Below are 27,486 nucleotides of genomic sequence, written 5' to 3'. Positions count from 1 at the left end.
TGAGTGCCTTTCATCAGGGCTCAGAATTGGAAGATTTGTCCTATAAAACGTGCGTACAGCTCTGTACTTGTGCGTTACCTGTGCATATCCATCTCTCTGTAATAGAAGCATTTATATGTATGTCTCTGCATGAATTTGAATTGAGACATATGCAGACTTAACCGAGGGAGAGAGAGGGAAGTATTTATAACATACTGAAGTATTGATGCTTTCATTAACTTCTAATGATGTTAACATTGGTTTAATTTTAAAAGTTAAATATTTTCAGTGTAGATATAGGAACAAAGCATCTTTGAGCTTCTAACATTTATATTTCATGGCCATTGCTTAGCTGAGTCCCTGTGTACTCCTGAAAAAATGTGCTGTTGTAATATATTCATCTGGAAGCATTTCTGTGATAACATTTTTATATGCTGCAACTTAAGGTTATGAGGGATATGGCTGTACAATTGCTGGCAACTGAATGTGATTGGTTTTTAGTTTCTGCTACCTCAACTGTGATGCTGTGATTGACCTTATACATACTCACAGTTGACATCAGTGTGAAGTGAAATGCTTTCACTTTATTCAGAACTCACTGTTGTGTGTTTTTGTTATGTATCATTTACTGCATTAACTGTTTTTAGTGTTTTTTTTTTTAAAATCCTCCTTTATTTTTAATTGCATTGGCTTTCGTGCCACTTAATTATTCTGATTTCAGAACTTCTTAACCTGTTTTGACTTTTTCTTGTGACTTCTCTGACAGTATCCACATAGTATTAAGGATGATGTAATCTACAGTAGCATACAAGTTTTTATGATAGTGAACTCTTCTACTGTGCTCAGGGAGAAAATTTTTTGCAGTGTTCTCGCCTTTCTCTCAGCCATTAGTTACTTGCTGTATTGGGAAACTCATTATGATTGCAGTTAACTTAGCATTAGAACATCACTAATTGACCAATGTAATGTACAAAACTAATTTTTCACAGCTCAGGGACATGAATCATTACTTTATCTTGTCACTAAAGCATTTACTTGACTTGCTTAATTTTAAAATTATCATTATAAAATGAAGATGAATTAACAGTGCATGTTCCAAGCTAGAATAAATTAGTCTTTAATAGGTAGTTCTTGGAGTTGAGTTTTTCTTGTTTCCCTATATGGAAGATGTGGCAAACCTTGAAATTAGGTTCTAATCTCAAATTATCTGTTTACCAATTTATTCAATTAATGGATCTAACACAAAGTCATTTATTTTTATATTCAAAGCTTTAAGTTGTTCTGTTTTTTAAAATATATTTTTCTCCTCGTTGTTTTTAAGGATTTGGTGAAAATTCACAGGAGTCTAACACAGGACATCAATGATGCTATTATTAACAAAAACGACCAGAACCTGTATCAAATTTTTATTAACTACAAGGAAAGGTAAGAATTATGCACTAATCTTACTAACTGTGATAATCAGTGTCTAATCCATTAAAGCATTTTACTGTATTTTTATTTGAATGTTTCTAAAACAGAATTGAATTCAATATCTGGGATACTTACCAAGCTAGTATTTTGTGTTAGCACTGAAGTCAAAATGTAATTTATTGCTCAATGAGCTTTCCTTTTTTTCTTTTTACACGCAGTTTTGACCATTATGTCAAATGACATACTTACCCTCTCAAGTTGTGCCCACAGATGTTTAGATTGAACATGAAGAATTTATTGATGGAGAAGAGTGGTCAGGCATTGGAATGGGCTGCCCAGGGAAGTGGGGGAGTTCCCATCCCTGGAGATACTAGAGACGTGTGGATGCGGCACTAAATGATGTTGTTTAGTGGTGAGACTTGGTAGGTCAGGTTGATGGTCAGGTTGACTTGTTGCACAGTGCTTTTTTCCCCATGCAAATAACCCTAGATATTTTATAGCATGAACCTGTATTGTTTAACAGGTAAAATGTTATAAAAGGGGCGAAATAAGATGAAAATGTATATTAAGGCCATTTCAGGTTAAAGAAAACAGAAGAGGTGGTAACTTGAAAGAAGATGAGGCAGGTGTGAAAGGAGAGAAGAGACTAGGGTCTTACTGTGACCTGCAGTCAAATGTGTGATGGTAACGTAGACGTGCTTTACCTTCAAACTGTGAAAAACAGTCAGACTGATAAGATAGCCGTGGGAGCGTGCTATGCCCTGTAGGGTAGTTATCATTTTTTAACCCACTTTTTCAATTCTTTTTTTGCCAGTGCTGAACAGCTGTTGGGCTGTATGATGAAGTGATATGCCCGTAACACTTAGCTGAAAAGCTGTACTGCGGGCTATAGTGCTGGTTTACTGTGAAGTAACCCTTGGGTTATGGTTAACAATGAGTTTCTTCTGGGACCAGAGTGCAAAAGACCAGTGGGAGCTAATTGGACTTGCTTGAGGGTGATGGGGAAGAAGAGCTGTTGGAATAATAATGAGCTTGTGAAGAACTGGGCAGCATCATCTGGAAAATGTTAGACAGGAGGGTTGTTTTCTGAGAAAGGAGGGTGTCCCAGGCTGCCCATAAACAGTATGGCCTTTGGAGGCCCTGTATCTCAGCTTTTGTGTCAGAGCAGGACATACATGTAGTTATTTCCCAGGCTGTTAGACTTTCAGCTGCAGTAGGAGGGTATTAGGGAACAAGGAGTTGTTCTGGAAAATGCTTATTTTTGAAAAGCAGCTGTGAGATGTGTGCTAAAAGGGGAACAAAGGACATCAAGAAGAAACCTCAAGCTCATATTTATTTTGCAAAAGGGAAGCAGTTGGAGGTAGGCCTGGTGTCTTACCACATAGTTATTAAAAGTAGTGGTGTTAAATCAGTGTCGTTGTTCTAGTTCTGTAACAAGAACAAAAGAGGAATGGTAAAGATTACATCAGGGTAAAAGAAATTTAGGAGATGCCAGTGGAAAGTCATTGGAATCCCCCAGAAATGAAGTATACAGGAGCAAGCACCTGAAGAAACATGGAAAAAGTGAAAGGAAATAGGACTCTGTGGGGAGACTAGCAGAAGCACTTCAAGCAGGGGCAAGAAACTTCTGTAATGAAAACAGGCTCTTTTGAGAAGTACAAGTGCTGTTGACAACTACTGAATATGTCTTGAACTTACGTGAACTGTTACTTGGATCAGAAGGCTCACAGGATGTGTTACCTGGTGGAAACTGTTGGAGACGGTGCAGTTTGAGTAACCTTTAGATTCTTTTAAGGGAAGATTCAATTAATCCTGTTGAGCCTCTAACAAAATTTGTTAGCTACAGTCTTGGAAATCTACAGTGTTGTACATACAGACTGTTGGTCCTTTAATGAGTCCTGCATTTATTACAACAGCCACTTGTGAAAGTTAAAGGAAATTGCTATGATTTTACAGTATTTTGAAGTTAGCTTAAAATTTTATTTTTTTCTGCGTATTTTTCCTTATATTCAAGTTGCCCATTGAAATCTAGCTAAACCTGATTCTTGCATATTTAGGCACTGTTCCCATTGAAAGGTGGATTGTTACCAATTTGTGAAAAATGGTCAAGGCTTGTCCTTAAATAACAAACATTCCCTTTATTCTTTATCTCCTGCTTTGGTTTAGATTGGTTATTTATGGACAGTATTGCAGTCAAGTGGAGATAGCCATATCATGCTTAGACAACATCTCGAAGACAAAAGAAGATGTTAAACTGAAGTTAGAGGTATCAGTATTTTCTTGTGTGTTTGTATTACACGTGTTTTGATGAATATGCTCTACTTTCATCCAAGTCAAAAACCTTGTTAATTAAAACTGGCTAGACTGATATGTGAGTGTGTGCTTTTCTCTTCTCTTTTCATTTCCTGGAGTCTCTGATCAAATGAATGCGTTAGCTATGCAGAGTCTGGCATCCTGAAGAGAAGAAGTGAACGTGTTTTGCCCCTGACAGCAGTAGGGTTAGGATGCTTTTCAGGAAACAGTAACCTTCTGTTTGTGATATCTCTGCTGAGAACATAGAATCGCAGGAAGGCTCAAGGTGGGAGGGACCTCCAGGACAAATAAGCCCCAGTCCCACAGCCTCGCAGGGCTTGCTACATACCAAGAACATCACGTCCTTTCCAGCAGGGCTACTGGCCTGCCCTTAGTGTTGATGTGTCCTTGGCTGGTGTGTCCCAGGTGCAGGACTCTACTTTTTTCTTGTTGGCATCATGAGATTCCTATTGGACGTGTCCTGAGGAGCATCATGTGCACCTCCAATCTGGTGTTACCTGTGGACATGCTGCAGATATCCTCTCTGTCCTCTTTCACATCATTGCTAAAGATATTAACTGGGAGGGATTCCAGGACAGACGCTCGAGGAGCTGTACTTGAAGCTGTCCCCCAGGTTGTGTGGGCTCTTTGAGCCTCGTAATCTAGCTAGTTTTTCCATGCATGTAGTAGTTGATTCATCTGAACCATAACAAACCAGCTTGGATATATTAGGGTGCTTTGGGAGATGATGCTAAAAGCCTTGGAGAAGCTGAGGTAGACTCTCCCCATCCACTCACAGATGTAGCCATTTCATCACAGAAAGCTGTGAGGTAGGTCAAGCGTTGACTTAACTGTAGCAGGTTGGTGCTGGATGTTCCCAGGTACTTTCTTCTTCATGTGCCTAGAAATGGCTTCTAAGAGCACTTGATCCATAACTTCTTGAGGGAGGCTGACTGGCCTGTAGCTTCTAAAATTCTCTTTTGCTTTTTTGAAGATGGATGCAATGCTTGCCTTCTTTGCTGTGCTGATAAGCAATGTCTTTTTTTAGTTCAATTGAATGCTTAATTTCTGTCATGATGTTTATTCCATAGTCTTTCTCATGTTCTTGAAATACCTAAGAACAAATGCATAGACACAGTATTTCTTAGCTTAGCTTTTATTGCCATATCAACTATTCCAGTTTGTCGATGTTCTTTATTTCAAGTTTACTACAGTTGGTTGGCCAGTGTATCACTTGGAATTACCATATATGTCATTTGAATACATGTTATTTATCATCTATATACATATAAATAAATGTATATAGAGTTTATATAACTCAAATCTTTAATCTGTTAATGTGCTTTGAACTAGGAATGTTCCAAGAGGGCCAATAATGGGAAATTTACGTTGCGGGATCTTTTAGTGGTTCCAATGCAAAGAGTACTGAAATATCACCTACTGCTCCAGGTATGTGTATGTAAACATATGTATATATATTTTTTTGAGGTTCAAGGGACTGAGAACAAAACAGTGATTTGTTTATGATCAGTGGTTTATAAGAATGAGAGCTAAAAGCCTTTATCCAAGGGACGTGACTGACATTTCCATAGATTCGAGGCTTATTCGGTATGAAATAAAATCCAGTCAAGTGCAGATTTCCTTATGGAGATTGTTCTTCAGAGCTGAAGCACATCTGGGAAAGATGAATACACCAGAATTGTTTCCTTAGTATCTGAACCTTTCATTCTTGGTATGTTTAAAATGGTTAGTAGCACCAAACTATAATCATTGTGCTTTTAAATGTGGACCATTATCCCTAAAAAGGAAGCTGAAACCATACTTACAGCATACTTTTAAGATGCTTCTTTGCTGTCATAAATTACAATAAAGCCATATTTATTTTGAAATGCTTGTTGTTATAACCCACAAAGCGTTAGCTTTCACAGTTAGTCCTGTAATAAGGGTGGAGAGTCTTATAAATTTAATTTGATAGCTGTGCCAGGAGACTCATTAGTTCAGCTGCAAAGAAATATATTACTATATTAGACTGTCAACCCTGCTGATGCTTGTAAAATGTCCTTTTAAAAAGATCTACTACTTGCATGTGAAGCATAATTTTGACTCTGTGGAGCAACATACATTTTGTATATTAAATTTTTGAAATATTTCTAAGTCATCAATGTTTAGATCAACAGCAAGTTGGAACAAAATGAATGGTAAAACTGCTTTTTAAAAAACTTAGCTCTGTGTCATAAATTTATCAGCCTGTATACTATGAAAAGATGATGTACAATATGTCACTATGTCCTAATGTTTGAGATAACACGAAATAAGTTTGCATTGTACAAGAAATATTTTATAGACTTTGAAAGAAAAAAAAATCCAGTAATTCTGTTGGAAATGTAATATGATGTATAAATACTTATTCCTTTTTTTCTAGGATTTTAGCAAGTTATTTTGTTACCTAGAATGTAAAATTTTCTTAAATTATAACGAAAAAAATCTGTTTCCCTAAGAGGTTACCTTTTCACTTCAGAAAAAAAAAAATCCAAATGGAAGGCAGCTAAAAAAATCTTTAAACATTTGCATGTGATGTAAATGTGTCTTTTGAGTCAGCTTTATCTGAGTTACAGTGAAACAGTAGCTTCTTTTAAGTAGCTGCACAGTTTGTGCAGCTACTTAAAAAATCTTAAATCTTAATGCCAGCATACATCCCTGTCTGCAGACAGGTATGTGCATTGGAAAGGGCTTATATGCTGTATGGCAATCAGCAAATGAACTTGCGTGTTTACATGTGCTTTCAGCATGCACATGCTTTAATGATCCGATTGGCAAGTTCTAAGTAATTAACTTCAAAAGATTGTTCATTAACACCACAATCAGTGTTTAGGCTATGCCATTCTTAAATCTTGCTAGTTATCTCTGCAGCAGCCTTCACTCAGTTATAGGTGGTCAGTATGGAGAAGAAAATGTGAATTCTTGGGCTGTGTTTCCTGTTTCTAGGTTACTTTGGGTGGTTAGGAGGGATGGGGCAAGCAGTAATAGCTTCAGTTGTTGTTCAAACTGTCAGACAGCAGGCAAAAAGCTGTAATTACTGTTGTCAACAGGAGCTGGTAAAGCACACTACTGATCCCATGGAGAAGGCAAATCTCAAACTGGCACTTGATGCAATGAAGGTAAGCATTCCTGTCAATGAAGTATTTATGTCCATGTTGGCAGTTAAAATGCTAGTTCACAACTGATTTCCTGGAAGAGATGATCTTCACAGCAGGTCAAATAGATGTTTTCTCAAGTCGCTGTGAACTTCGTGAGTACGTTAGGGCAAGTATATAGTTGAAAGCTTTGCTGAAGTCTTTGAACAAATTCAGTAACTTTCTGAAGTGGAGTGTTTATGAATGGAGCTTCCTCATTTGAAAGTTTGGCACAAACAAATGGTTTCTGGAATAGCGGTGCTGCCTTAATATTACCTTGTGTTCCTCTGCACAGTGTAATTTCTGCTTCATTTAACTTTACTACACGAATTGTGAAATTCATGTGGTGAAATTGAGTTTTTCTTACCTCCCTTGGAGGGGGAAGCTAACACAGCAAAGAGTATGCCTCCTGTTGTAATCTGTATGGTTCACAGAAGATGCTGAAGTCAGAATAAGTTAGTTTTGGGTTCCACATTTTTGGATCTTATTATGTCAATGTCTGAATGCCCGGAATACAGACTAGCTCACAAAAGAGTTTTTTGGCTCCCCTTTTTGTCGTTCAGTTCCGTGGAGTGAATGCAGAGAGAGCCACCACGATAATCTCCCAGGTAGATGCCTGAAATGGGGGTGGTATAACATTGCTTCCATCTAGTGGCGATCCATGCGTGCATCTTGATTACTGGTAATTGGTTAGGAGGAAAACAAACAAACAAACAAACTTGTTTTTTCCCTCTCTTTTCTTTCCCTTTTGTGTGTGTTATTGTTTTTGGTGATGGGACTCAAAATAAGATTAAGAAATCTCATTTCAGAGTGGTTGTGGCAGTTGTGTCCTGGCTGGCAGAAGATAACCAGCCAATAATAGTAAATAACAGTACAGGAATTAGCATCTCTCATTAAGTTCACAACATTGTTTCCCTTCTCATTTTACTGTATTGTCTCTTAGTAAACTGTCAGAGCAGTAACTGTGCAGTGTAGGTATGTTGCTTCTAAACGCCCTGGTGTGTCTGCTTGAAAGTAATCTTTGGAAAAAATATCCTGCTAACAAGGTGGTACTGCCACCCTGGAAAGAAAATTCTGGGAGGAAATCTGGCTCTCGGTTTCTTTTTAGCAGCAAGAAGGAGGTTACTTAATTCCTGTACCAACTCTTTTAAGACTGATGTGATGTATCCTGTCTGGTTTCATTTGGGAAACCAGCATAATGATTGCAGCTATTCTTGGATTCTGATTAAAAATGTCTTAGCAAGATGCAGCATTTTTCCACCTTCCAAATTTGTGACCATATTGAAGGATACTGTAAAAGCAAGTTGCTAAGATCAGAATACCTTTTCTAACTGCTGCTCTCGGCATCCCTGACCTCACCAATTACCACTGCTGCTTGTTCCTTATCTCTAGCCGTAAACAGAGAAACCCCAGTAAATTGTCACCATTACTCAAGCATGTTCAGAGCTTTTTAAAGGCTTTAGTGAAATGTGCACAACATATGTTCTGGTAAGGGGGACCATAATGATCTCAACCTGTGACTTCAGGTAGTATATCCGATTAAAACCCTCCTAAAATGTGTGTAATACCTTCCCTCTGCTGTACAGCACTATTACTGTACAGTAGCTTCTTTTCTTCATCCTAATAAGCACACAGACACGTGTTTATACCTTACATGCTGCCTTTGAGCAGCATTACATATGTTTTCTACTATATGCTATTTTTTACCTTCTGTCTTATTCTCAGGTATTGGATGTTGTTGATTGCTTTTTCAGACCATAAGTGTGCTGCGTAAATTACATTTCTGTCTTTAGTTTTGAAAACAGGACGTTAACAAAATACAGAAAATTGACCCTTTCCTAATATTCAGTATGTTTTCCTCTCTCTTGTTACAAGATTTGGGTTTGAACAGATACAATGAAGAAAGTCGTAAATATGATTTAAGATAAGCAGAGGCTTTTTTCCTTCTATATCTAGGCATACAGATCAGTAACTCTTGAACATGGAAGATGTATGTATTTTAAAATAACTAAATGTGCATATTAATACGCTTTGGCAAATTTATTTTTAATTCTGCCTTTGGCTTAAGTGGACTGTTTTGGATTTTTTCTTCCCTTTTCCTGTTGATGCTCTAGGACTTGGCTCAATATGTAAATGAAGTGAAGAGAGATAATGAAACACTCCGTGAAATTAGACAATTTCAACTATCAATAGAGAATTTGGTATGTGATAGTTTGCATTTATACAATTTTTAATAACTTCTGATCAAATACAATGAAGTACTTAATTTTTTTTCCAATTTCATATGAGATTATAGTACTCTTGGTGAAATTCAAATGCAAGTATGATTTCCTTGGCCTAGAATGATATATTCGCAGAAATACCTGCAGGGATTCTGTAAAATTCCAGTGAATCCAAGCTCGGGGCCTATATGTAGTTAAATGTATTTGTGTAGTTAAATGTTTGTATTTGTACAGTGATTCAGGTGTTTTTTTTAATGCAGAAAACGTATCTGTTTGTAGAAATATAGAATGGGCTGATGCTTACAGTAATTAGTTCCGATGATAATGAGGAAAAGACGCTTTTTTTTAAAATGGACATTAAAAGCCCTTTTGTGGGGTGAAAGAAGGGAGCGGTCTAAGATTTGAATGTGCTGTTTTACTGCTGTTGCTCTACTGAATCATACATTCTCTTTGTTTCAGAATCACTCCCTCTTACAGTATGGAAGGCCTCAAGGTGATGGGGAAATAAGGATCACTACATTAGACAAACGTGCAAGGCAAGACAGGTGATGGCATGGCTTCTGGTGTTTGTTACTAAAATACTTGTAAAGTGATGTTCCCGTTTCAGACTGGAGGTCAGCTTAGTGATCCGTGAGAGCACTCTCATTTCAGTGTGCAATCTTAGAGCTCATCACTGTTTAGCAAGTGAATTTGCAAGGTGATTCATGGGAAGCTAGCTATAACGTTATCATATAAGATCATCTAAGTCCCTTACAAGTAGTAAGTCTGTAGCAAGAGTACTTCTAGTGTTTCTTCTTTTGGTATTCAGTAGTTCAATTGTTCACCTTGAAAATTTTAAGTGCAACAGGAAAAGGTTTATAAGATAAGACTTAGGGTGTTGTCTATCAATGTTTTTAACCCTTTTCATGTTTTATTTTTATAGGCATATCTTTTTGTTTGATCTAGCTGTAATTGTTTGCAAACGGAGAGGTGATAATTATGAGATGAAGGAAATAATAGATCTTCAGAAATACAAAATTACGAATAATCCCACTACTGATAAAGAAAATAAAAAGGTAAATATTTAATAGTAATTCATGCAAAATGCATATCTTCAGCAGCAGTTCAAACTTTTCAATAAGAGTTAAGAATGTATATATACAATTAATTTCCAAACTTTTATGTATTAACTGCAAGCAAAAAATAATATTTAAGGATTTTAACGTTGCTTGTTCTGATGTTACTAAAACATTTGAGTAAGCCATTCTCAAATGAACAGAACAGTATGGTGTTTCCAAAATCAGGATTTTTATTACAAAATGTAGAGATGATTTTTTTTCTCCATAATTGACCTGTTTATTGCTATTGTTTTCATGCAGTGGTCTTATGGCTTCTACCTCATTCATATCCAAGGTCAAAATGGTTTAGAAGTTTATTGCAAAACTAAAGATTTGAAGAAAAAGTGGCTTGAACAATTTCAAATGGCTCTGTAAGTATATATACATATATTTTAAGTATACTTGTGTTCCTCTCAAGTCTAAGGACGTCACGTAAATTAAGCTGAGCTACTTACATATTTTACTTTTTTATACAGACTAGTTGCCGGTTTTATTTGACTTTCTTGAAATCAGTAGTGCTGACTGACATCTTCATGAACAGAGTATTTCCCTGAAACTCCTCTTGGAAAAGAAAGAGGGCACTCTAGCCTACGTATTACTTCACAAATTTGCTGCGAAGACTGTTTCAGGAATACTGTCTTAAGCAACCAGGGAAAAACATTAATTATTTTAGCAATAAATATCTAACATAGTGGTGACTCTTTTCCCCTTACGTTAGTGTTTTGATTAATTGAAATATATTTTTGAGAAGTGATGCTGATGATTTAAGGGAGAGGATTCTGCCATTTTTCCTAGTGGCTTTTAACTAATCTATTCTTTAGTATTTGGAATAAGTTGCTCAGCTTATTACATCTTGTTTCAAAAGGCTGATTTTCTTTGTATATTTTGAACTGAAAGAAGCAGTCTGCTTTAGACTTCTTGAAAAGTTGTTCACGTGTAGCACTGCAGATTGCATTATTGTTATGCGGCATGAGCTTCATTTCCATTTCTGATTCTTGTTGGAAAGACAAACATGATTATTGACACCTCAGGTATTCTGATGAAATTTAAAACATATAAACAAGGAAATCAGATGACAAGGTGATGCTTGCCTTACTAAAAAAAAGAAGTGTGTGGGGGGGTGAGATATACTGAGTGAAAACAACAGAATTAATAAAGACTGTTTCGGATGTGATTGCAAAGGTATGTGGAGTGGGGACGAAAGGCTGCTATGAACTGACACTACTGATACTTGCTTACAAGCTAAATGTATTTATTTAAAACCTTAGTAGGATGACTGTTAATGAAGTAAATGTGAATAGAAGGGGGGAGAGCCCAAGCTGGACAGATATGATGAGGCCCTCTAACCAAAGTTCCCATCTTGCTGATTTTAGCAAAGACAAAAATGGCATATTTTGGCAAAAAAAAAAAAAAAAAAAAAAAGCATAGTGGGGAATGGGAAGAGGCTTTATTTGTATGTGTGCAGAAAGCCAAGTACTTCACCTTTTCCTATCTTTCTGACTGCTCTCTCTGCTGCACTTTTAAAAATGTCATTATTGATATTTACTTAAACATAGATAGAACATGTATGAAAGGCACGGGGAACTTAGGTTTAGCAGCTTTAGCATTGCAGCTATTGATCACTCTTCAGGCTTCCCGTTTCTGACCTGTGTGCAAAAAATCCCACCCAATACAGCAACAAAAGTCAGTTACAGAGAGCAGTAAGAGTGATGGTTTTTCCCCATGAGTATGTCCTCAGATATTCCCAAATATCATTATGGTTGTGTGCAGGTTGCGTGTCTATTTTCACGCCCTCTGCTCTTTGCTCTCTGGTCTCTAGTGCCCTCAGGTTCTCTCCATCACTCTGCATACAGGGGATGTGCAGCTTCTCCACCACACCTGGCTGGAGGCTCTGAGTCTCCCTCGCATGTGCCTCATTCACCTTCCCTCAGTGCTGGTTGCAGCCAGTGCTTTGGGACCTGCAGGGCTGACAAGTTGATGTCCTACTCTGTCTTCTTGGGCAGGTGGAGTTTCTCACTGGAAAAGAGCGTCGTGGTGCCAGCCTTGTTCTGTGTGGATGTTTGTCCCTCTCGTAAACCCATGCCTCTGGGTTAGCGTCTTCCCGCGGGATTCAAGGCTGTAACAGAGAGGCAAGGGAGCTGGAGCAGCAGGGTTGTTGTGGGTCAGGGCTGAGGTGTAACGTGATATAGGGCCATGATTTGCTTTAGCCAATTCTTCTGTTCCATTTTATTTTACAACCACTTGGATTAAAAACAATTTGGAGCTTTGGTCCTTCCTGAAGATTTTATATGTTCCCCCAGTCTGTTATGGGTTTTTCTTTGATGTGATAGCGTTATTTCCCACTGCAGCTCTCCCAAAACATACCTGGGTGTACGTAGCAATAATTATATTCTGATATGTACCGAGGCACAGGAGTCTGTATGTGGGAATAAACAACACGATGTATTTTGTTTTGCAGGTTGCTTTGATCCGTTGTTTTCAGGGCTCGCGTGGCCTAGTGTGTAGGACAACTGTTCCAATGTTAATCTGTTCTGAAAAGTAACCATGATTAGAACCATGCTATTATTCATCATACTCAATTAGCATTGGTACTTTTATAGGCAAGATACTTCTTGTTACTTGAAAATTTTACTGAGATTGCAGAAATGGCACAGTTGAGAGGGGATGGAATATTAGATACTTGCTTGATTATTAAAAATGATGTTGTTTACTGAGCTCCAGACAGAAATTTCAACAGTTTTGTTGCCTTCTTGATAGCATTCTGTATGAAATCAGGTCTCTGCAAGTGTTGATTCAAGAACGTAACAAGAGAACAAATTGAGATCTCGTTTTTAAATTAAGAATACTTGTTTTTTTTTTTTTTTTTTTTATAACTGTTAAATAGTATGCCATTTTACTTTTTTTTTTGTAGGTTAGATGTTTGTATCAGTGTACGAGCAACTGTGATTATAGTAATATTGCTGAAAAGGCACTTACTGTACAGATACCTTACTTCAGTTCCTGAACCTGTAAATGTATTTCAAGAAAAGCACTGTTTAAAAATCTTTTCAGTGTAGACGAGCCCTAAATCCAGTGAAATGTGTTGAATTATTCTTTTGCTGCTCTGGTGTAACTGAGATGAGAATTCGTCTCTGGGTACGGAAAGCCTCTGTTATTGATGAAGGATGAAATAGAGGAGAACACTGCTTTGCAGCCTGGGCTTAGTTTCAGCGAGGAGGGCAGGAATACATTAGGCACATTTGATATGGAAAATCTTTTGAAGGAAAGATGAAATCCCTGTGCAATTTTTGAGTGCTATTTTTCAGACAAGCTAACTACTAACTTGATAAGAAAACTATTTTCACAAGCCTATGAAAAATACTCTACCTCTTGGCTTGCTTTGTTGTTACTGTAGTATGTGGGGAGGTGTTCCTCACGGGGGAGGTTGGGTGTACAGCTGGTTACTGCCTGTAAGAAACTGAGTGAGTTTTTATTAATATGGCAGTTCTACTGTATGCATATATTGGCTGTTTTCGTGAGACTTCATTGCTTTATTTAGAAAATACATAATACCACAAACCCATAATTATTATTTTTCCTAAGACTTTCATAAAGATGATTAATGGAGCCACTACTTACACTACGTTCTCAGCAGCAGTGGCACTGTAACACAGCAGCACTGGTGCTGTTGGCCTAACGTGAGGCCGGTCTCCTCTCCCCCCCTTTTTTTGATGTATATATAATCTGTACAACCTTCAAAATTGCCAGTTAGCTGGAAGCACTAGATCATCATGAAGTGAAGCAGGATATTGAGGCAGCACGGTCAACACTGTAGTGGAGCTCCTGAAGCTAAAGCTTTGGATTCTGAATTTGAGAGGTTTTCATAAAGTTAGCAGAGACCAGTGGAGTGACTGGTAGCAGTAGCCTGGGTACTGCGAATGGATTAGCTCGCTCCTGCTGTGTCTGTGCCCTCTCATTTGTGTGAGTGGAAGTTCGGCGTGCACAGCGAGAGCGTAACTGCTCATTGCCTCAGAGGAGCTGCTTGGCAGCAGTAGTGGTTAATTCAAGCAGTAGCTACTTTGTTCTTGGAACTCTATTAATAATAATAGATGAGCTTATAGCTGTATGGGTAAATAAGCACCTTTTTATAGATAGTACTGCAAAGACTTGTTGCACAAGACGTGGAACCTTTGTTTAATCTAGCATGTCAAATAGCTTTGGTTTAAATGCAGAGTCATTCCATATTCAAGATAATAATAATAGAAGTGTACAGCTAAATTACTGCACCAAATTACTGAGCCACACTAGAGATGACATGTATTAAGAGAAAGTTTGTCAGCAGGGTGATAGTGCATGGTTTATTTGCTGTAGCCAAGCCACTGAAACCAGAAACAGGTTGCAACTATCAGACACAACTTTGATAGATTGTTCTAGTAACATGTCCCATCTAATCTGTTCTTTTCTCCTGCGTTAAAAGAAATAAACAAAACACACACAAAACCCAGAAGAATCAGAAGGAATGTGTCTCATAAATAAAAATTACATCCAATATTTGACATTTCAGTGTTACTCAGCTGATAGGAAAAGATAGGAGCACTGGTTGGTATTGCTTTTTCCTAGGAAGTTCTCCTACAGATGCTTTTTTTTTTTTTTTTTTAAAAAAAAAAAAAAGAGACTAATATCTTTATTAACGAATTTCATGCTAATTGTTCTTTATTAAAATAAATATTTTAAAGTTGAAGTTCTCTTCCTGTGTTGTATGAGCATACGTACCTCAACTCTACTACTTCGTCTTTGGAACTACTTACCAGACTAATTATCAGGGTTAATTCCTTATGTGGCAACTGCTTTTCTTGTCATTGCTGTGATGAGATTCATTCTTTTTTATTTCATTATAAGACGAAAGAAAATACTGAAATGAGAGATGTGAATTATGTCTCATGGGGACACTGAACATTTTCTTCAACCCACTGAAATTTCTTTGTGCCTATTTGGTTAACGCTTCTTGATCACCCTAGAGCACGGAGCCAGGTGGATGAAGTCGTCCTCACAATGGCATTAGAGACCTTTTTCTTGAAAGGCCATGTATTAAATTTTCTCACTGACTTCATATCTGAATCCATTAGTGTAATACAGCATGCCGTATCTTATGCTGGTTTGTACTGAATTCAGTTTGCAATCATGATGTCTAGTTTCCTCATTTAATTAAGTCTTTCTCTGGTTTCTCGTGCTTTGTAATCCGCTCTAAAAATGGCCATCAGCATATTTGGCTTGAGTATATTTTACTAGATAGGAACATGTTATGCAGAAATGCACTTTAAAATGAAACCAAAGAAGAACTCAGGTTGGAAGGGGTGTGTGGAGATGGGCTACTTCAGTCTCTAGCCCGTAGCAGGGCTTAGGTTGCTTGGGGCCTTCTCTACTTGAGTTTAGTACTGCTGAATTTCAAGATGCACTGAACCAACATTGCAAAGCCTCATGCATCAGTGTTGTAACATGCCTTTTAATTAGGCTTTACTCAACATCTTTCACAAACTAAAAAGTGTGTGAAACATCTTGCAGGCAAACAGGCTTTTTAAAAAGTAACTAGTTCAAATTTCACCTTCAGAAGTACTATGATTGTAGTTTCTGCTTTGACATTGTTAGTGAAATCACAATATTAACATCATCCCTGAAACATCAGTGGGAAACCCAACATCATTATAGTGATTAGTGCACACATTAATTGCGTGTAGTTAATGAATCTGATTTTTTTTTCAGTTTTACATTCATATAGAAGCTTTTTCACATTTGGCAGCTGTATAGTCTTAAAAAACCAAAACAAACAGAAAACACAGAACCTCCACAAAAAAGTGTTTTTTTATTTTAACAGTTATATTAAATTTTTACATCACGTAGAGTTTGTGCAGCAGGTCAGGTAACATCTAATATATTCTTGAAAAATTGTTTCAATTAGACATCAATTCACCCTGTTTAACTCAAGGGAAGCAGAACACATCATTTGATTGAAAGGAAATAATCCTGAGATGCAGTGATTCTCAAACCTGATAGGTGTGTGTACAACATTTTAGATTAGGCAAGCTACATAAATTGTAGATAGAGCTCATTGGTTTTCTAGATTTTATAGAAAAGTAATGTAAAACACAGAGTAGGTGAAAATTGTTCTCTTACCTATTATTTCCAAATTTGCTTTGCACTCTGTGACTAATGACATTGGTCAGATTCAGCTCAAATAGATCTGTTCCCTCAGATAGAGCATTAATAATGCATATGCATTAAGACTCCTTCTGAGAGAATATTTGAGCTCTGACATATCGAACACTGACACATTAAATTAAAGCTTTCTTATCAGGGTACTTCAAAAACCTTAGATACCAGTTGCATTTTCCAAATAGCCTGGAAAGGTGTTTCACTTATACCAACCTTGCATAGGTGGCTACCAAAGCAATAAACAAACATTTGCCATTCTTCTCCATCAGTATAAATATTTCAGTACTGCAAAAATGAATACAAAGTTCTTGTCTGCCGAAGAAGAAGGGCTGCCTGTTCTTTGCTGAGATTCCAGTTGTTTGTGATCAAATGTTTTTCAGGGTTACAAGGAACCATTCACAATATATTTATAGCTATGTGATTTGTTTAGATTATTCTGGGCACAGCAAAAACCGTGTGAAGATTGTGCATATGATTAAGAGTGCAGTGTAAGGATAGCACAGAATGTGAAAGCAAAACAATTTATGAAAACAGTGTGTAAACACTTGGAGATAAATATACTTTGATACTGTGTCTTCTGGTTCAAAAAAATAGATTTTCCTGTCCTTATGTTTCCACAAATTACCTTATAACATGTGAGTTATACTACTATGAAAATTAGTAAGCATTTCATAAACTTGAATATCAGCATGAGTTAAGACTGCAGTGATACCACATCATAAAATTTAAGTACCACTGTCTAAATACTGCTTTTGTGCAAGGTGTTATTTTTTTTCAGTCTCTAAACATGTAATGCTGATTTTGTCCTGATACTTGGACCATGTGAACAAATGTCCTAGTTCCTCCCTGCAAACCCATGCTATCCTTTTTGCCTACTTAGCAGATTTAGGTGTTTGTCCAGCAATTCCCAGATTTATGGTCCCATACAGCCTGTAGTTTTACACTTTCTACGCCAAAACAGAAGCTTGTATTCATTAAATGTGAATTTGTGATAGAACATTTGACGTTTATCACAGTGAGCAACTAAAGTTTACAAATCCAAATTTACATAATGCTCTTGTAAGGCTCAGCCAGTGAACATTTAAAGTATATGAAGTACTTACACTTTTGATTACAAATAGTCAAGTGTGACAGAGTTCTTATCAGGTGGTGGTGTCCACATACGTTATATGATAATGGATTAGCTCAAAGCAGTCCATCTCCCATACTTCTCAGGGAAGAAGCTTGATAAGGACAAAGGAGAGCCATTATCTTGTTTGAAACAATGCATTACAGTTCTAAAAAGTTAACATGATGATTCCTTTGATCTCAGAAAAGCCACTCATCATATGATCAAATAAGTAAATTTCCTTGCAAAGTCTTAGAAGTTGTACGTTCTTGATCAAAAGCACAATTTACTTGTGATATGGTTAATTTAATTATATAACATGTATTCTCGATGGAGACTCTTTGATGTGACAAACCAGAATGTCTGAGTATTAACATATGGAGAATTGATTGATTGATTAATTCAGTAAATATCTTCTTCAAAGATGGTTCTGAAATATAACAGCCTATCTGGAACAGGGAAAATGAATTAGCTGTAAATAATCAGTGTTGCTCCTTGAGGAGAGAAGGTAGAAAAGAAGCTGAAAATCATCCTCTGGAAAAAGGCTGTCTCACCCTTGTCTAGTGAGAACACCCTTTAAGAACACTATTTCCTCTCTTCATCTTTTTACAGTTAATTATAAAATCCCTGTAAATACCCGAATGATTTATTTGTATTTGTGTCTCTGCCCTTTTGCTTGGTTACTTGATTACACAGGTGCCTTTCTGTTAGATGCTATCAGGTTGTACAAAGTGGTCAGTTGAAATGGTGATAATAGCTCAGCCACCAAGTCTCACGTGGGAAGAGAGGACGTGAAGTGTCTTTGCCGTTTGTGGGCAATGGGATTCTTAGGGAAGTCTGCATGACAGAGCAGGAGCTTTTCATGAAATTATTCACAGGAGGTTTTGCTGAAAGCTCTGTCTTTGACAGTAACATACATGTTTTTCCGATTCATAAAAAATAACATGGATAGAAATTAAAACACTTGGAAAAAGTAGCTATCTGCCATATTTCTTGGCTTACTAAATTTTCTGAAATTTTCTAACATGCATCCAGTTGACATGGCTAACTGGTAAGGTGCATAAAATTTTGAAAGTTGGTCATTTGAGCAACTAAGTAGGAATTTTAGGCTGAGTCCTTCTGTAAATAACTTCAGATGGCAGTTAATAACTTCGATCTAGTTTTGATGCATTTTCTGTGGTGATGTCAACTATCAGTTTCAGTGAAAATGGAACAAAAACTTTTAGCATCTGTAGCTGTTAATCTGTGCCACTGTCTTGGTAGGCTATATTGCATGATTACAGCATCAGATTTCTTGTCACATATGCTTGAAAATGTTCTTTAGCAGTTTGTGCTCAGGGTGTCCATAATCCTGAACTGTTCTGTTTGGAGCATTTTAAATTCTTATAAGCATAACATGGAGTGCAGAATAATAACAGCTCTAAAATGCAAAGGTCTGAATCAGGGTTGAGAGTCCAAGAGAGTTCAAGGTATTGAGTTTTATCTGAGCTCCCTGTAGTATTTCTTCTTTTAATACTTAAAACAGTTTTGATTCAGTGCAGACTCTTTACCTGATGCTTGATGCACCTGCTTATTTGTTATGCCTCAGGGCTCACGGCTGGGCATACAGACATTTAATGATTTTTCTAAAGCCACGTTTTAATTGAATGGAAGGGCTACTCGTTTTCAAATATAATACACTTCTGAAATGATGGGATATTTTGCAAACATTGCATACAGTTGAATCTTGTGTAACTTCTTCTGATAAGACTGCATTTCTTGAAGTGAACAATATGGGAAAATGAGCTTCAAAACTTGACCTAAATAGCATTAATGTTTAAAAACAAAATACAACAAAAACCTGGCCCCTCTCCCCCTGATTAAGTTGTGCCATCTTTTTCCCTTTTTGGGGAAAACTGAAAGTTGTTAGTCTGAGAACCTGTGGCTCTGCTGGACAGCGTGTTCCCAAACCAAGAGCACCCATAGCAGTGTGTTTGCTGCTTTTCTCTGTCACACAGAGACATGCTTGTGGGATTGCTGCTCTGGGAGGAGAAGGTGCCTCTTCTGTCCAGGTTGTCTGTCCCACTTAGTTATGATCATCTGGAGCAACATATTTGGACTTGAATCGAATCATGGAATGGCTTGGGTTGGAACAGACCTTAAAAATCATCTCTTTTCCCTGCTCTGCCATGGGCAGGGATGCCACCCACTAGATCAGGTTACCCAGGGCCTCGTCCAGCCTGGCCTTGAACACCTCCAGGGATGGGGCATCCACAACCTCTCTGGGCAACCTGTTCTGGTGCCTCACCAACCTGAGAGTGAAGAATTTCCCCCTAACATCCTCCTGAGAGAAATGGCTCCATTCAGGCAGTGTTTACAGTGCTTTCGCTTTCTCTGTGTCTTGTAAGAGAAGAAATGATCTACTTGACAGCGTCTAGGTCAGCACCTGCTCTTGTTGTTACCCTATCTTGTTTTGCTGCTAATTCACTTTTGAAAGGATCTTGTTCCATCCATTTGCAAGGGGCACTTACTCGTTTGTCTGAGTTTGATGTATTTTTTTTTTTTTTACTCTTCTATATATGCTGCAATTCTTGCAATGAATCATATCTATGCCTTGCATGGTGGAAAGGTGATGTGGAAAAATCTGAGGAATATCAAATTTCTCTATTTTTTTCTGTAATAGTTATTTTTTGCTTTCCAATTTAAGAAAAATAAATTTAGATTAAAATTACTTGGAGTCTGGAAGGGGAAGTTGAGTTGTTAATTAAGTACTCCAGAGAAGCAATTTTTCAACTTTAATTGAAATGTTTGTAATGAGTATAAGCAACACCTTCCTAGAGGCCTTGACCCAGGGAAGAAGGGGGGAGGATCTGTACAGGTCTTAATTGCCGAAATCTAGCTAGTATTGAAAAGCTGCCAAGGAAGCAATTAGAAGAAACAGCCCTCAAAATGCAGTGAAAGAGACAGAAGAACCAGTCAGTGGTGGAGAACAGCAGCGGACCTTGCAGCCAGATGGCTTAAACCACCATTTTCAGCTGGTAGTGCTAGAGGTAATAGTGAATGGATTTAGAATAAAAGAGATTTGCTTTATGTTGTTCCTAGATGGCTTCATTTAACTCCCTGTGCCTGCAGAATATGCTCCACGATGCTAGACTTGGCGGTTGCTCTGCTGCCGTGTGACTTCTTGTCACGAGGGCTGCATGAAGAGTGTGGTACCCATAACCAAGAGGCCAAAGACCCCGAATCCTAGTTGCTTCTGCTCTTTACATTTTATAATATCTGTCTCTTCTCTTGTATGCTCTTTTTCAGAAGTCATGTTATTTGCATTTCATTAATTTCTTATTTAAAATTTAAACCTTCTATAAGAATTTAATTAGTCTAATCAACGTAATACTTCAAATTATTCCTTTCCTATATTTCCGTTAATTTGTTGGCAGCCAGCAGGCTTTCAGAATTATGCTCATGAAAAATAAACTTCAGACAATAGTTCTTAAAGTCTCTGAGGTTAAAACTGAAATATTCAAAGGGCAGATCTTCCTTGAAGGATCTCCAACAGAAGTAAAACATCCAAGGGAAGATCCAGTCAGTATGTCAGAATTGGCGAAGTAAGGATTTTTCATGGTGTGTCTTCAGAAATATCACCTTTGTGGAAATGAAGACTGGGCTGTTCATGTCCCTGTTCTCCATGTGGGGAAAATGGGAGGAGCTACACCAAGCTGTTTTAGCCTTCCTTTATTTAATCTCTTGGGTTATGTTGTCCATTGCAATTATATATTTAATAATTGCATACATTTAATTTTAGGGAGTGATATAAGAGAGTTTGGGGGACTGAAATTTTAGTACTTTTCTTGGTGTATTTTATTTTATAAGCCTTAACTGAGTAGAGAAAATGAAATTGATGGAAAAAGAAAGCATATTTGTGCCTAACCCACTGAAGAAATCAGCTTGTTTGTTTAGCCTGACCTCCTGTTGTGAAAGGTATTTTTGTATAGTTCTTGTTGAAAACAAACAAATGTCAGAAGGCTGATAAAAATTAAACTGTTGCTACATATTAGCCAAATGCCTGCTGTATGCTGTTGGTATTCAAGCACATTCTGATCTTTGTTTTCTCAACAGAAAATGATTCTTATTAAGCAAGGAAATACCAGTAGCACATCCCATCTAACTTGCTTGGTATTGATGTTGTACTCTTTCCACTGTGTTGTGCATCTTGGAAACACATCAGAGCCAAGATGGTCAAAATTCAGTTTTGTAAAATGAGGCAGAGTTCATGTTGTTAGGTATTTCAAGATTGCCAAGGTTCATTGCTTTACTTGGACTTCAGTATTAGTGCTTTGTTCATGACGTGTTTGTCATGAAGAGTTGGAGTTACTTCAGGTTTTTGAGCTGATATCCCAATTGCTATAGGAAAGTAATAAAAACATGGTTTCAACTGTTGCGTTTTATTCGTGTGCACAATATTATAGTAATTTGAGATAGGATAGCACAGAATTTATTCCTTATCCTTTAGGTATGGGTATGGGCACATAGATACCTGTATGTGTGGCAAGATAGTCTTGGACTGTCAATGACATTATTCTGTGGTCAGTTGTGCCACTAAATCAGGTGAAGGTGATTCCCAGAATGCATTCCCTCTGCAAAAGCTTGAGGGGACTGTTAATAACGTGACACTTTCTGATGCTGTTTATAAAGGTGTTGTGTTATGTGGGTGGCTGAAGGGAAGGCTGGTCTGTGCATCAGTTTACTTCTCTGAGAAGTAAGAGTCAACTGCACCACTGCAAATTTGGGGTGTTTTTAAAAGGGGAATATTTCATAGGCATGAGGTCAGCAAAAATGGAGTGCTTATAAGTCTGATGGTATCGGGTGTGATTGTGTAAGACCCATGGTAACTCTCTTCTGCCCTGCACTCTCCAGACTTCGCAGCTGAGATCTGCCCAGAGCTGCAGGGCTGGCTGAAGCAGATGGTCATTCCTTTCCTTCAGTGGTGGCTCTGATGGCTTGTGCAGGGACAAGAATTGAGTGCCCAAATGACGAAGGGGACTAGCAAGACAAGCATCTGCAGGTCTCTGGGTTGGTGCTGTAGCAGTGAATTGGTCCCAGTGGGACTAATATTCTGCAGGTTACATGAAAAGAGAAAGCTTTACTAAAAAGGCTCAGGGGCAGCCCAAGGACGTTGCTGTAGTGACTGGAGTAAATCTGGATATAGTGCTGTACAGGAGAGGGCACTCATGGTTGTCCCTTGCAAAAATTCTGCTGCTGAATTAAGGAGAGAAAAAATTTCATAATTACAGATTGTCTCTGTTTCTGTATTCTGACATCTTGTCCCTGCTAGAGCGTAGGAGTTACAACAGCTGGGGGAAAAAGTAGAAGAGAAACAGGGAAGCCACTTTTGACTCCCCGTAATGTTTGTAAGAAAAAGAGGCAGTTTTACAATGAAATAAGGGACGAATTCTCTGTCACTACTTACCTCAGATTAAGTATTGCTGGTGTAGGGGTGACTTCCTGCTCCAGATGCTTATCAAGATTTTTCAAAAGCAGTGCTGGAGGATATGTTCATTGGGATGAGTACAGGGCACCCCGTGATAGAAGTTGAGAAGGCTGGACTGGTGACTCCAGCCCACTCTGCCTAATGGGGAAGGAACCAAGTTTAGGTCCTAAATCATATTTTTATAATACTGGCCACAGAAATTGTTTCAAGTCTATGAGTGAATTTTTGCAACAGTTGTGCGTGAGTTCCTCTTCATTTTCCTGGCAAAAAATACTACTTCTCAAGACAATATTGTTATTTCTGAGTTTAAAATTAATACTGGCTTAATATTAATTTTCTTCTGTATCGTGGAACATGCCTGCATGTAGGGAAGTAAGTTTTTTTGGTACCATGTCATAACAGCTCTCATCTGTGCTCTCAGAGTATCAGTGTAGGGCTTGAATGCTAAGTCCTCCTTTATGGTTGGAGGTGACTATGAAAAGTTGTGTGCTGTGCCATGGCTGATGTTTTCCCTTTGAAGTTGCCAGATTTATTTGCTATTTTTTAAAACTGAAAAAATAGTATATGCTTTTCAGAGTGAAAGGTTATATGGAAAAAAAGATCCCGTGGTTCTTGTGGTATGGGCCACGGACAAAAGATGAGTTGGTTTTGATCTCTAATTTGTAACTTTTGTGTGGTATCACAGAAGAGGTATTAGATTTATAACATAAAAATATTTGATATGTTGATATGTAGGTATGCTACATGTATATAATGTTCAAAAGTAAGATATTGAAAATGAAAATACCAAACCCCCAGATTTCTTAAGCTTCAAACTTGATGTTAAGAGACATGTAACCTGATATATCCTGCTACAGCGCATCATCGCAGGCTACGTCAGACTTGGCTGGTGTGACAGAGTGTGACTACGGAACTGGGTTTGCCATAATGCAGCATGACTGAAAGGTGCTAAATATGAAAGTCTTCCTGTCCACAGTTAGCAGGGAAATACATGTATTTAGATAAACCTTTCCTTATTCTACCTCTACATTTACAGTTGTTCAATCTTTCTTAATGTCAGTATTAATCTCACTGTATTTTCATTCTCTTTACGTTACTCTGCATCCAGAGGAAACACTTCTGGTTTTGCACTGTTCTTTTCTACTGCTTTTGTTAGAATATTGACAACTGGGAACTGCTTTCATATAAATGTGACGGGTTTTTTTGAGGGGTAAGGAAACGCGTTCTTGTCTAACATGAAAAAATGATGCATCTAAGTAATAAGTATTTTTAATAGACTTATCTCTTTAAATAGAGAATCCTAAGAAATGATGCATATTAAACCAAAGTTTTTGAAATGTGACATTCTCAAATTCAAGAATACATTTTGCTGATATGTGCCCATTCCCATTTTACCTCAAATTGTAGACTACTAGGAGGAATAATCACAAAGAAAACGGGAACGATGCTTTTCTCAGTGAATATAATGGCATGGTTTGTTTTGAGACTACCGTTTGGAAGTATATTTAAAACTAATCCTCTGCCCAATCTTGCTTTTTGTGCAGACTTTTGATTCCTGCTCTTTCTTGCACAGGATCCTCTGCGATATTCTGAGGCTTTAGTCCCTTCAAGATTCATTTAATGTGTGACTGACGTACTTCAGTGGCATCTCTTTTGCTTTGTTGTTTGTTGTTGCTTTTCTTTCTGGCTTTGGGGTGAGGAGGGGAATGATATGTTTTGAGTGGTGGAAGGGACAGCAAAATTTAAAAGGCTCTTCGGTTTATGAAGATTTGTTGCATACCCCTAAAAGAGCTGCTCAGATGTAGATCTTTTAAAAACAGCAGTTCTAAAGGATCTTTGTGCAAGTTTGGCTTTAGCCAGCAAGTAAATATGTGAAGCTCAATGGCAGTGAATTTACAGGGAGTATGAAAGGCTTGTAGGTGGTGAAGAAAATGGGTGTTTAGAAAGAAAATTTATTGAAGCAGTCTTCAGAGTAGAATCACTCAACTAAAACCTGGTGGGATTTATAGAACCTTTGAGAAATGATGCACTTACATAATCCTTAAGAACTGAGGAGTATTTGGATCTGAGCTATGCCCTCCTGTAGGCCATGATGGACAAGGTTAAGTTCGAATTGCATTCTGCAGTTTGTATTGTATTACACCTTTCCTGTTTATATTTTTCTACTTATACAAACAGGACAAGTTTTGGCATATAGTAGAAAGCTGAAGGACTAAGTCTGTTCATCGGGATAAACCTTGCCTTGGTTAGGACCTGATAAGCTGATATTTAGTCCATGGGTGAAATAAAAACAACTTACTGTATTATCGGAAGGCCTTGTGGCAGCTCCTCTGTGAAGGGACAGCTTCATTCTTTGCCATTTTAGGACGATGCTTCATTTTTCCTCTCAGTAATTTTTTCTAATAGGAGTTGTAAAATAAAACTGAATGGCTTTACAAAACATGAAGAAACTCAAATGTTCCTTTTAGTAAAAGTATGAATCCAGTGCATCGCTATTGTTGTGTTAATAGGAGGGATATTTTCAGTAGTTTACATGTGTTTCGGTCTTTGTGGAAGAGTCCTAGGGAAGAGTGGAAGAGAACTTTTACATACGACAGAAGCTTAGTCACATAGTTGCGTTAAGCAATGGCATGCAATTCTTTGGTTCGTACTTGAAACATGGTCACGATGTTAGGATTAATTTTATATGCTTTGAAACGTGATGAGTCTCTGCACGAGGTGGGTGCTTGTGACATGGTTTTGCAAGCTATGCTGGTCTGAATCAAAGGTTTGAAGACAAAACTGGTTTAAAAACAGCTTTTGTTGCAAGTGTAAGTATTGTGACTCATTCTAGAGTTTTCAGCATTGTCTGTAGTGAACTGTGTAGCCTCAGAGGTTTTATCAGACCCTTTGCAAATGTGTTGTACAACACAAGCTTTGCTCTGCAGAGTTAAGAACCCTAAAATAGTGCATTGTTTTTCTGGTTTTAAAAGTTCTTCTGTTTTGAAGATTAATTGAGCCTGATACCTTTACCTTCCTGCTCTGAATAGGTAGTATCTGTGCCTTTTTGAGTAGGTCTTGTAGTGTTGACATCTTGCGTAGCACAGCAAGAAGAGACACCAGTGAGTGAGTTAAAACAGTACTGTGTGAAAGGCTATTCTCGAGCATAAAAGCAAAATCCCATTTGCTTTCTGAGTATGGTTTCATTTTCAGCACGTTCATTTTCAGCAGGCAGATTAGAAGTCTGACCTTTCTGACACTGGGTACTTAAACAGATTCTCTGAATGTTTTTTTCATAAGCCTTTTCATTCAGTCCTGGAGAGATTGATGCTTGCATGCTTACTTATGTTTGTTTCGTTGCAATTTGTGGCTGTTCTGTGTTATAGCCCAAAAGTAATTTATAATACATAAAAATGAAACTTGCCCAATAAGTACCTCCAACTTTAATGCCTGAATTTGTAATTATGTGTGTCAGGAAAGCTTCTTATCTTTCCTTTTGAGTATTGTAGATTATTCCATTCTTATCCTCTGTTGTTTCCCTGTTTTAATTCCTATGCATCCCGTGTTCCTTTGTTTTTGCAAGAAATACCAGAATTCTATGGAGTCCTAAACGTTCCAAAATAAATAATCTTTAAAAATACATTAATGCATCCTACATATATTCTTTTTGTCTAGGATAGTCTAGCTTAATGTCATCGAGTATTAAATTATGCACCTAGCACTTCAGTGGTTCTGTTTTTGTTAGTGTAAGGTAGTTGCATTTTTGTAATTTGAGGATATCATTGAATTAAAGGAAAAGAGATGACAAATCACTTAAAACTTCCTGTCCTTTCTTTCCTCACGGAAATGTGGAAAATGACAGAAAAAAATGGATTACTTAATAAAATTTAAGTAAGCCTGCAAACAGTCACCAGTGCAACAAAATGAGTGGGTCATATTTAACTTAAACTCCTGCTTTTAAATGGGATCAGTAGGGAGGATAAACAAGAGACAGCAATGGATTAGTGCTTAGGCAAATTAGATGTATGGAAATAAGTCTGCAACTGCTGCGTTGTGGTGTTTTAGCAGTATAAATAGTGATCTTCTGCTTCCTTGTTAAATCAAGGTTGTGTAGCAACAGCCGTAGGCATTGAAGAAGCTCATTTAAGAAACACTAACAGAACCCCCAAATATTTTCTAACTGCTTTTGAATTCGCTCTTGTTATCCAGTGTACTGTTGCATACTTGTGACCTAATTGTCCCAGATTTGCTGCTTACATTTTTCTAGTGGCGTGGTTCTGAAACTGTGAGCTGCTCTTCTTTGTAGATACACGTAACAAAATATTTGAGAATGAAGAAGCGAGTGTTCTTTGGGTCTGTAAAATGAACCTACTCAATGAGGGTTAAAAAGCAGACTTGTATTTTCATAGAATCGCAGAATATCCTGAGTTAGAAGGGACCCACAAGGATCCAACTCCTGCTCCATACAGGACCAACCAAAGTTTTTTGATGTATTTTAACAGTTTTCTAGTTACTGTGATAGCTAAAACAGTTTAGATGTATTTTAAGGATTGTGTATGCAAGATAC

At 37.5% G+C, this 27,486-nt stretch overlaps 1 protein-coding gene across 5 annotated transcripts in view; it reads left to right on the top strand.

The window, feature by feature from the left end:
• VAV3 (vav guanine nucleotide exchange factor 3) overlaps positions 1–27,486 on the top strand; it is a 182,576-nt gene that overhangs the window by 87,213 nt on the left and 67,877 nt on the right. For all 5 annotated transcript variants that reach the window (XM_072041523.1, XM_038182697.2, XM_027463277.3 and 2 more), the window contains 8 exons: positions 1,301–1,404; positions 3,559–3,658; positions 5,038–5,133; positions 6,774–6,842; positions 8,972–9,058; positions 9,539–9,624; positions 10,002–10,134; positions 10,438–10,547. In XM_072041523.1, coding sequence (XP_071897624.1) covers positions 1,301–1,404; positions 3,559–3,658; positions 5,038–5,133; positions 6,774–6,842; positions 8,972–9,058; positions 9,539–9,624; positions 10,002–10,134; positions 10,438–10,547 — 785 coding nt within the window. The remainder of the gene's footprint in view (positions 1–1,300; positions 1,405–3,558; positions 3,659–5,037; positions 5,134–6,773; positions 6,843–8,971; positions 9,059–9,538; positions 9,625–10,001; positions 10,135–10,437; positions 10,548–27,486) is intronic.

This window comes from Anas platyrhynchos, chromosome 8, assembly GCF_047663525.1.
Source record: "Anas platyrhynchos isolate ZD024472 breed Pekin duck chromosome 8, IASCAAS_PekinDuck_T2T, whole genome shotgun sequence".
Lineage (NCBI taxonomy): Eukaryota > Metazoa > Chordata > Aves > Anseriformes > Anatidae > Anas > Anas platyrhynchos.
Note: the sequence above shows the minus strand (reverse complement) of the source record. Positions and strands in the feature narration are given on the sequence as shown.